This window comes from Scylla paramamosain, chromosome 16, assembly GCF_035594125.1.
Source record: "Scylla paramamosain isolate STU-SP2022 chromosome 16, ASM3559412v1, whole genome shotgun sequence".
In the NCBI taxonomy this organism is placed as follows: domain Eukaryota; kingdom Metazoa; phylum Arthropoda; class Malacostraca; order Decapoda; family Portunidae; genus Scylla; species Scylla paramamosain.
In genome coordinates this window covers 13,721,216-13,732,500 of record NC_087166.1, presented here as the reverse complement: position 1 = coordinate 13,732,500, position 11,285 = coordinate 13,721,216, and the positions used below count along the sequence as shown (strand labels likewise).

The following is an 11,285-nucleotide window of genomic DNA, read 5'->3' as shown; positions in this document are numbered from 1 at the left end:
ATATTGTAATATAAATGTAAAAAAGAAAATATATTATAATAGGAAAACTAAGTTAAATAGGAAATTGTGTCAAGAATATTGCACGGCGAGTTCAGTGGCCAAGATAACGTGGCATTTTGGGTGCTACTTTGTCTTGTTATCTACAAGGAAATAATATCTACACCGTACTTTGGTTTGTTATCTACAAGGAAAAGTATCTACACCGTACAAATTTTATTTTGGAATTATGTATAACAGAAAATGTAATTAAAATATTAAAAAAATTCTTTTATTCGTATTCTAGCGATGAACAGCACGTACAGTACATCGGCTAAAATTCTAAAGGTCAAGAGCGTCTTTTCTCATCATCCGCCAACAGAAGTAGTCGAGGTGCGATTGAAATGCTCTTTGATTGATGCCTCACATTTTTTTTTCAACATACGAATCTTCGCATCAAGCCAGGATCTTTCAGTCCTTTGTGTATGTCCTTCGATGTTAGGATCGACGTAATATTGCCGATGATTTACGGAAAAATGACGAAATGTGAGTTGGTTTAAATTAGAGTAGGCTGGCCAGTCGTCGGAATGGACTATTGAGCCTTCAGCGACTTCTCTCTAAATAATTGAGTGAAGTGTCTCACGGTCTCTCCTTTAAACTTTAACACTTGAACAGACACTTTCTCTCGAAACCAAGATAGGTACAACTTTTCTTGTTGTAGATCACAATATAAAGTGTAGATTGTATACCAAAGTAGATTCATGAGAGGTAGATAACAAGCCAAAGTAGCATCGCATTTTGTTTACGGTTGTATCTTTGAAAGAAGAGTGTTGGTTTGAGTGCTGAGTGAAAAAAAAAAAAATCTTATCATTCCTTTCACCGTGTGTGTGTGTGTGTGTGTGTGTGTGTGTGTGTGTGTCACTGTAATGTAAAAATGGAATTATTTAAAGAAACACAGAAAATTATGTATCGCGACGTTTAGTTGTTTAGAATTTTATCATGTATGTAGTTTAACACACACACACACACACACACACACACACACCTCTCTCTCTCTCTCTCTCTCTCTCTCTCTCTCTCTCTCTCTCTCTCTCTAAAAAGGGATTGATGAAAGCACGCTACTGACTTTGTTGTTTATTGTTATGATCAACAATACAAAACATAAAAATCTTCAATAGAAAATCTAACATAACATCATTTCATCGATAACTGAATAAAGGTAACAAAACTATGAGGCGGAAAATACTAAGCGTGTAAAAATATAACGACTGACAAACGTAGCACTAACAATTAACAACGAGATAACAGAAAATACAAAATATTATTAATTTCTTTAGTAAATATCATCAAAACTAATGAAAATTGGTGAAAATATAACGAAATAACAATGTAAACAACTTGATACGAATTAAAGAAAACAGCTGAGGCGAAAATATCAAGAGACACTAAAGAAAACACGAGAATTTTGCAGTAAAGGGCAGGCAAAATAGAAGTCGAAAGACACTCGATACGAATTAAAGAAAACCACTGAGGCAGAAGAATCAGGATACACTAAAGAAAACATGAAAACTTTACTTGAAATTACAGTAAAGGGAAGAAAATTAGGAGCCAAAGAAAACACGTCCTCCAGAAGAAGAGAAGACAAGAGAAAGAAGAGAAAAGCAAACATATCTAACCCACTAACTATAGAACTAGATAATGAGACCTGGTAGATCGGCGGTAGGAATGGAGGCAGGAGTAGGAGCAGCAGGAGGAGCAGGCTGAGCCAGGGACTTCTCCACCCTCGCCACGAAGCCGCTGTTTCCCGTGACGTTGTAGAAGGTGGTGTAGATGATATTGTCGGGCATGAGCACCGAGTAGGAGCCGAACACCTCGCCTAACTCATTCATAATCTCCGCCTTGTTCTGATAGTTCCCAGTGTCCGGGTCGCTCACTGTGTAGGAGTAGCTGTAGGGGAGGACTGGCTGCGGGTAGACACAGAGGGGATCTGGTTATCAAGTGAACGAAAGACAGATAGAGGGTCGTATTATCTAGTCAATATTTCTACTTTTCACTCATATCTGGCTGCAGGGAAAGAAAGAAAGAGAGAGATTTAGGTTATCAAGTGAATATTTTGTCTTCCACTCATATTTTCAAAGAACAATAATCCCTGCGAGTCACTGAATAACTGAGTCAGAGAAAGACAGATAGACAGACTGACTGACTAACTGACTTAACAGAATACTAGTTGCGACAAAACAAGTGCTTAAATTACATAAGGCCTATCAAGAGCCACTAAGCTTTCACGATCACTTCTTGGCACCACTCACCCAAACCTGTGTCTCGATGGGTGCCGTCTGAGGGAGGTTCTGAATGGGATCTGCTTGGGCGAAAAGGGAGAGGTCGGGAGCGATGACGGACTGTGGGGCGGGAGCTGCATGGACGCAAGCGAGGAGAAGTGTGAATGAGACCTGAGGATGGAAGAGAGGGTGAAGCTCATTTACTTTAGATCTTGACGGTGTTCTGGTATTCATAAAAGGTTGTCACGTTTACATTGTGTTTCCGTGATAGTCTTCTCAGAAACTATCACAGAAATACTACAAGCTGATGATTATTTTTCTCAATATTACTACCGCATAAAACCCTATTATTTAAGATTGTTTTAGGTAGTCTCAATGTTGCTCATGTTCTGAAACGCGTTGTTCTCTCACCACGATTATTTTCAAAGGACTTATAGGTGATTAGCCGGCTCAAGAGCGTTTCTCCTGTTCATAATGTAGAAATCTTAATCTGTCATTAGAACTGTAAAAGCATCCTTAAGACCCGTGTAACTAAAACTAGACCTTTCTAAAGTAATCGGGGTGCAGCATAAGAATGTTTCAGAATATGGTCGTATATCTCAGGTGTCGTCTTGTAGAGCACTCAGCCGTTGCTCGGTAGAACCTTATCACAGCCTCCGTTTAGATATGGTGTCTTGAGTATTGATCAGCTGACAGAAACATACATATAAACGTGAACCTCACCTTCATTGCGCCGTAGCTTCGATTTCACAGCTTTGTCCTTGGCGGTTAAATATCAAAACTTAGATCGCTTGTTAGTACTCTAGAGGGAAGGACTAACAACGAGTGTGTGTTGCTTCCTTGCCTTAGTGAAACACTCTGATGGCAAGGCTGTAAGTCCCCGCCATTTTATATGCACTGAAGGGGGGAAGGTGCCACTGAAAAACGCACAGGAGATAGAAAAAAGAGAAGGAGGCAGAAAGAGAGAGAAAGAACCAGGGAGAGAGTGGTGGGGCGATGGTTTGCGGCGTAAGATCAGGGCGCTATGTTCTTTTTGGACGGGGTCGGTTGAAGGGTGGAGAGGCTAGCTGGCAGTGGGAAGGCAGTGTTGAGCAGCGTTGTATTTGTATGGAGGAGGTTAGCAGTGAGTAGAGGATATAGGAAGGGCTAGGCAACGATGGTTTGGATGGGTGACGGTTGGAGGTTAAGTTTTGGGGATAAGAGGGATCAGACAGTGGTGGTTTTGGTATGAGAGTTATTGGCGGTGATTAGGAGATATTGTAAAGGTTAGGCGGCATTGAGCTTAGGGGATGTTTAGCAGTGAGGATATTGGAGCAAGAAGGGATCAAGCAGCCGTGGACTGGCTAAGTTAAGGTGTGGTCAGGTGTCGTTACGGTGTTTACGTCATGGCCGCTGCTTCCCCGAGTCAGCGTTCAGGGATAGACTACGAAAATAGTAACTTCTTACACGCGTGGTTGAGTACGGACGTGAGTGCAATCTCTCGTAAGTAAGGAAGGGAAAAAATTGCAGACGCTTTTTTTTTTCTCTCCTCCCGCTTAGGTTTTTCATAGTTTTCTTTTTTCTTGCTTGCATTTTACGTGAGGTTTCCCTTTGTTGCTTTTATTCACTCTGCTTTTACTTTTCTGTATATGATTTTGATTTTATATTGCTAAATAACAAACTATGCTTCGTTCAAAACTGAGGTATTGTACGATCAGAAAATTTCCACTTTTTTTTTTGTTGTACCTTTTTTTTTTTTTTTTTCGTGCTTTCCGGAAAATTAGGTACTCATGACGTGCTTTCCCTTCATTCATTAACGCTCCATTACGATCAACATTTTTTTCCTCCGTCGTACTTTTTATGTTACGATTCTTGTTTTGTGTGGTTTCTGGATACTTAGATAATGATGATGTGTTTCCCTTCATTCATTGACCCTCTACGCTAGTGTGGCGGCGGAGCGTGCGAGTATTGTTTTCTCCCCGTACGCTGAAATTATCCAGTATAGTTCACCATACTACCCCACAGTGTCAAATGAGGATCACACTGCGAGGTAACAACATTCTTACTCTCAACTATTATTGCTTAAAGTGTAAAAAAAAAAATCCTTAAGTTGTGCGAATGTTTCACGTTAAGATAAAAAGGAAAACGGAAATAATATTCAAAGCATGCATACAATTTTCTTTCATAAAGATATAACTGAGAAAAAAGTCGAAGATTTCACAGATATGCGTTTAAAAATATTTTTGTATTATTTTCTTTCATAACAATAATAAAGGCATTTTAGTGAAAGTAAGACACCACAGAATCCGAGGAACTTCATTCTCTTATATTGGATTACCAGTTACTCAGTTGCTGTGAGTTAAATAAATAATGTCACAGAAAGAATGTGGGTGGGCAGAGCATTCAGGTAACTGGTAAAACACTGGAAGGGAATAGTAGAGTAATATTTAAGGTAGCGTTACAAGCAAGCTTAGGAACTTCCTGTGTTTGAATTTACGTGAGAACAACACGTTTTCTTTGAGAGGTGGCGTCATGATACACCCAGCCTGACGCATTCATCATTAAAGAGCCGCCAAGCGAATACCAGCCCATCCACAAGCGAGGCAGGAAATTAGCTTATTGCTTTTGCTTTGTACACACACACACACACGCGCGCGCGCGCGCACACACACACACACACACACACACACACACACACACACACACATTCATCTCTGCGTATCACTCCGGGTTGCATAAAGAATACACGGGCAGGCGCGGCAGTCACCATCACCCAGCTCACTGCCCATCGAGGCGCAAGCAGACTTTAGTACCTCTTATTAGGCTTTATATTTGCAGGTCTCGAGAGCATATTTCCAAGAAGGAACTGGCTGAGGACTAGATATAGACGAGGCTGCTGCATAAGAGCGTGCCCAGTATACTTAGCCAGCACACGCGCCTGAGAGAGGCCCGAAAGTTATGCATCTATTTATATGTCAAAGGAATCAGAAAGAAAATTAAGCAACTTATGATTACGAATGAAGACTTCACATAATTGTAAACCTGAAGGAGTAAGAACAATGGTAGTAGATAAAAAAAAAAATATATATATATATATAAGACACTAGTTATCACTACTGCTCCTATTGCTACTGCTGAGGAAGGCTTTCTCTCTTCATAAACTAATACTTTCTACTCCCTAGGCTTGGCGTGGCGTCCCTGGCTCCCTGGCATCCCGCTGAGACAACATGAGGCACAGTCCTGGCCGCCCACTGCTATAAGGGTAAGGAAGAGGGTGAAGGAGGGCGAGAAGGGAACCCAGATGAACGTGTTTCGTGGGATGACAGTGACTCCCTTTGTTGACCACGGCGAAGGGCGGCGTAGGAAGAACAACAGGTAGCAAAGATGGACTGTACATGGATTCACGCATCTATTGATATAAGTATACTGTGTCTGCAGAGGGTAAAGTAATTGTAATATGTCTAGTATAGAATAAAGATGTTTGCCAAGTACGAGAAAGGAATACTTCAGTTAGTTTAGTACTTGTAAGTTGTTGTTGTTGGTGGTGATGGTGGTGGTGGTAGTTGTGGTGTACTGTATGCATAGAGCAAGATGAGCTTTCTGTCTTTTCTCTATTTGGGTTTGTTTCATTCCAATCTCTGTGTCCTTTGTTTTTTTTTTTTCTTTCTTTGTGTTTTTCTTTCTTCCTTTCCTTTACATTCTCTCTCTCTCTCTCTCTCTCTCTCTCTCTCTCTCTCTCTCTCTCTCTCTCTCTCTCTCTCTCTCTCTCTCTCTCTCTCTCTGTTTTTGTCCATCCTTTCTCCTTTAATTTATTAATTTGCTTTCGTTCCGTTGATTTTTTTTTCTCAAGTATAACTTGTTTTATTTTTACAAAATTAACTCTTAATGCTCCCATGGTTCGAAATCAATTGTATTTATTTGCTGAATAAGATTTTCTCCCTCTTTTCATTCGTTTTTTTTTCTTATTTTGAAGAGTGTATCTTCTTTACCATTTTAATTTTTTCGTATTTATTTTCTCAAGTGGTGAGATGATTGTAGTTGGTGATGAGATAATGGTGGTGATGGTGGTGGTAGCGGTCGATAGAGTGATGTGGTGACTGTGGATGTGTGGTAGCTGTTGTAGTTAATACTGCCAGCTGCTATGAACGAAAGAGTTATTTGATACGCACGTTTACAGTGATAAGATAAATAAGTAGAGTTTGGGGTGTAGGAAAATACATGCTCTCTGAAGATTCTGTGCAAACCAAGGAGACAGTCTCACGCTTTGCTTCCATCAAGACAAATGAATTCAGTGGGCGGAGCTTATCGAGTCTGTGGGCGGAGCTTACGATCAGCAGATAGAATCCAAAACATGCCAATCTTCCGTGTTGAGCTATAGGAATTTATCACTTGTTTTTTGCATACTAGACGAAAAAATAGAAAATAATTGATGGTCTGAGTTATGAAAAGTACATTATAGTTTCCTAAATGTGCTATGTAGACCCATTATCAATGACAGATATGCCAAATAACCACAATATCGAGAGAAACACATCAGACGTTTCCAGGAGAAATGGTAGCAAAAATGTTGTTTTTCATTGTTTATTGAATGACAAGGCACAAACAGTAAAAAAAAAAAAAAATCTATAGATGCCTTTTAAGTGTACAGTGACATGGTATCACACATAATTTTAAATAAGTGCTTTTCAGTCTAATATTGCATGAGAGAGAGAGAGAGAGAGAGAGAGAGAGAGAGAGAGAGAGAGAGAGAGAGAGAGAGAGAGAGAGAGAGAGAGAGAGAGAGAGAGCGGGGTGGGGGGGTTAAGCGATAGTATACAAAAAAAAAAAAATAAAATAAAATAAAAATAAATAAATAAACCTTCAGGCCATCTTTCACCTGATACACAGTTTATTTCATTTCCATCTGTATGAACATGTATATGTACAGTACATACACTAATCTAAGGGCACATACATTATGTACATACATACTGTACATGCATACATACATACTTATATATACATACACAGAAACAACTGAGGTAACACACACACACACACACACACACACACACACACAGACAGAAAACCACAAGCAAATAAACAGATAAACGAACACGTTGATGAAGTTCTGATTTGTACACGCAGATTGGCTTGCACACACACACACACACACACACACACACAGGGCAGTTAAGCTTGTGAGAGTGTAGTGTTAGCACCACACTACCACACCATGCCATACCACATCATATCATAACACCACCACCACTACATACCTGCACACCAAACCACCACCAAGCACCACACCACAGTACGGTATCTTTGGCGACCCGACCTGCCCAGCTCCGCCGAGCCTCGCTAAGCCCTCCTACCCCTGCTCCGTCATGCTGCGGCTAAGATAACTAAAGGCTCGCTGTTTAGGTGGAGTGTGAGGGGGAGGAGAGAGGAGATATTAGGGAGAGGTGCAAAAAGAAAACTACTTCGGCTCTATATAATTTTATTTATTTATTTTTTATTAGTGAAGTTTGCATTGTTTTGATATTTAATCTATTAATAGAAAAGTATAACAGGTTATAGTATTTGATAAATTCTTGTCTAACTTTTTTTTGGTTTCCGGTTAAAATAACACTTTCGTCATTTTATAAATTTTCGTTATTTTTTTATTACCACACCTAGGATTGTTTCGGTGTTTGATTTAAGACTTAGAAACATAAGAAATGTATCCCAAGTAATACTATCCAATAAAATCGAGTCTAACTTCACATTCTCAAATTAAAAAGTCTGTTGCTAGATTTAAAAATGAAGAAAAATAATAAAAATCTTTATATGACGAGAAATTTGTTTTTTCCTTATTTATTTGAAAATTAAAGATTTTTTTTTATTCAGATTATGTAACATAATCTAGTCTAGCTGTGTTTTCCTTTTTAATATTATAAGTTTTTATGGCCCCGTTTGTAAAAATTACAGATTGTGTATTGAAATTTTCTTTATTATTAGTCAAGCTGGAAATGTTTTTATATTCCAGATACATATTAAAGTATATGACAAGTCAATATTTCGTCAATATTTTCCAGGTGTTCTCCAGAATAAGGTGTGTAGACTATTGTAGTAGTAGTAGTAGTAGTAGTAGAAGGAGGAGGAGGGAATGAGGAATGGAGGGAGAGAAGGAGGAGGAGGAGGAGGAGAATATAAGGAATGGAGTAGGAGAAGGAAGGAGAAATAGATGAGCAGGGGTTTCTCTCTCTCTCTCTCTCTCTCTCTCTCTCTCTCTCTCTCTCTCTCTCTCTCTCTCTCTCTCTCTCTCTCTCTCTCTCTCTCTCTCTCTCTCTCTCTCTCTCTCTCTCTCTCTCTTGATTTAAGTGTGGGCGTGTGTACAGTACATACTCGTACATGTACATGCATATGTATATGTGGACATGATCTCGTCCACTCGTCCACTTTGACTACTTAACTTCCAAAGTGGAGCACATTCTGACCCTCTTCCCTTATGCAGAGATCTCCATTCTTGGAGACTTCAATGTTCACCACCAGCTTTGGCTTTCCTCTCCCTTCACTGACCATCCTGGTGAACTAGCCTACAACTTTGCTATCCTCCATGACCTAGAGCAATTGGTGCAACACCCTACTCGTATTCCTGACCGTCTTGGAGATACGCCCAACATTCTTGACCTTTTCCTGACCTCTAATCCTTCTGCTTATGCTGTCACCCTTTCTTCTCCGTTGGGCTCCTCCGATCACAATCTCATATCTTTATCTTGTCTTATCACTCCAATCCCTCCTCAGGATCCCCCTAAGCGAATGTGCCTCTGGCGTTTTGCCTCTGCTAGTTGGGGGGACCTGAGGAGGTATTTTGCTGATTTTCCTTGGAATGACTACTGCTTCCGTGTCAGAGACCCGTCTTTGTGTGCTGAGTGCATAACAGAGGTGATAGTGTCTGGCATGGAGGCATACATTCCTCACTCTTTTTTCTCGTCCTAAACCTTCTAAACCTTGGTTTAACACAGCTTGTTCTCGTGCTATACATGATAGAGAGGTGGCCCACCAGAATCTCATGCACTTTATATTTCTGCCCGGAACCATGCCAAGTCTGTTCTCCAACTAGCCAAAAACTCCTTCATTAACAGAAAATGTCAAAACCTTTCAAGATCTAACTCCCCTCGTGATTTCTGGCATCTAGCCAAAAATATCTCCAATAACTTTGCTTCTTCTTCTTTCCCTCCTCTACTTCAACCAGATGGCACCACTGCTATCACATCTATTTCTAAAGCTGAACTCTTTGCTCAAACCTTTGCTAAAAACTCTACCTTGGACGATGCTGGGCTTGTTCCTCCCTCTTCTCCACCCTCTGACTACTTCATGCCACCTATTAAAATTCTTCGCAATGATGTTTTCCATGCCCTCGCTGGTCTAAACCCTCGGAAGGCTTATGGACCTGATGGGGTCCCTCCTATTGTTCTCCGAAACTGTGCCTCCGTGCTTGCACCTTGCCTAGTCAAACTCTTTCAGCTCTGTCTGTCAACATCTACCTTTCCTTCTTGCTGGAAGTTTGCCTACATTCAACCTGTTCCTAAAAGGGTGACCGTTCTAATCCCTCAAACTACCGTCCTATTGCTTTAATTTCCTGCCTATCTAAAGTTTTTGAATCTATCCCCTACAGGAAGATTCTTAAACATCTATCACTTCACAACCTTCTATCTGATCGCCAGTATGGGTTCCGTCAAGACCGCTCTACTGGTGATCTTCTGCCTTTCCTTACTGAGTCTTGGTCATCCTCTTTTAGAGATTTTGGTGAAACTTTTGCTGTTGCCTTGGACATATCAAAAGCTTTTGATAGAGTCTGGCACAAAGCTTTGATTTCCAAACTATCCTCCTACGGTTTCTATCCTTCTCTCTGTAACTTCATCTCAAGTTTCCTTTCTGACTGTTCTATTGCTGCTGTGGTAAACGGTCACTGTTCTTCTCCTAAATCTATTAACAGTGGTGTTCCTCAGGGTTCTGTCCTGTCACCCACTCTCTTCTTATTATTCATTAATGATCTTCTAAACCAAACTTCTTGTCCTATCCACTCCTACGCTGATGATACCACCCTGCACTTTTCCACGTCTTTTCATAGACGTCCAACCCTTCAGGAGGTAAACATATGACGCAGGGAAATCACAGAACGCCTGACTTCTGATCTTTCTAAAATTTCTGATTGGGGCAGAGTAAACTTAGTATTGTTCAATGCCTCAAAAACTCAATTCCTCCATCTATCAACTCGACACAACCTTCCAGACAACTATCCCCTCTTCTTCAATGACACTCAGCTGTCCCCCTCTTCTACACTGAACATCCTCGGTCTGTCCTTTACTTATAATCTGAACTGGAAACTTCACATCTCATCTCTAGCTAAAACAGCTTCTATGAAGTTAAGTGTTCTGAGACGTCTCCGCCAGTTTTTCTCACCCCCCCCAGTTGCTAACTCTGTACAAGGGCCTTATCCGTCCATGTATGGAGTATGCTTACATGTCTGGGGCGGTTCCACTCATACTGCTCTTCTAGACAGGGCGGAATCAAAAGCTTTTCGTCTCATCAACTCCTCTCCTCTAACTGACTGTCTTCAGCCTCTCTCTCACCGCCGCAATGTTGCATATCTAGCTGTCTTCTACCGCTATTTTCATGCTAACTGCTCCTCTGATCTTGCTAACTGCATGCCTCCCCTCCTTCCGCGGCCTCGCTGCACAAGACTTTCTTCTTTCTCTCACCCCTATTCTGTCCACCTCTCTAACACAAGAGTTAACCAGTATTCTCAATCATTCATCCCTTTCTCTGGTAAACTCTGGAACTCCCTGCCTGCTTCTGTATTTCCACCTTCCTATAACTTGAATTCCTTCAAGAGGGAGGTTTCAAGACACTTATCCATCAATTTTTGACCACTGCTTTGACCCTTTTATGGGACTGGCATTTCAGTGGGTATTTTTTTTTATTGCATTTTTGTTGTCCTTGGCCAGTGTCCTTCCTACATAAAAAAAAAAAAAAGAAAAAAAATGTCCACCCCAACGACAGCTTTCTAAGTTGAAAACATTGTAT

General features: G+C 40.6%; 1 protein-coding gene and 1 long non-coding RNA gene across 2 annotated transcripts in view; one reads left to right on the top strand and one right to left on the bottom strand.

Annotated features, from left to right (window-relative positions):
* The window catches only part of LOC135108086 (uncharacterized), a 15,169-nt gene extending 7,123 nt beyond the window's left edge, over nucleotides 1-8,046 (top strand). Inside the window, exon 2 of the long non-coding RNA XR_010272142.1 lies at nucleotides 5,417-8,046. This is a non-coding gene — a long non-coding RNA (uncharacterized LOC135108086). The remainder of the gene's footprint in view (nucleotides 1-5,416) is intronic.
* On the bottom strand, nucleotides 1,098-3,539 carry LOC135107811 (cuticle protein 19.8-like). The gene is made up of 3 exons (XM_064018105.1): nucleotides 2,979-3,539; nucleotides 2,286-2,426; nucleotides 1,098-1,940 (listed from the first exon to the last, which is right to left on the bottom strand). The coding sequence occupies exons 1-3, from the start codon at nucleotides 2,982-2,984 to the stop codon at nucleotides 1,668-1,670; spliced, it is 420 nt and encodes a 139-aa protein (XP_063874175.1). The 5' UTR covers nucleotides 2,985-3,539; the 3' UTR covers nucleotides 1,098-1,667.
* Nucleotides 8,047-11,285: the final 3,239 nt, after the last annotated feature.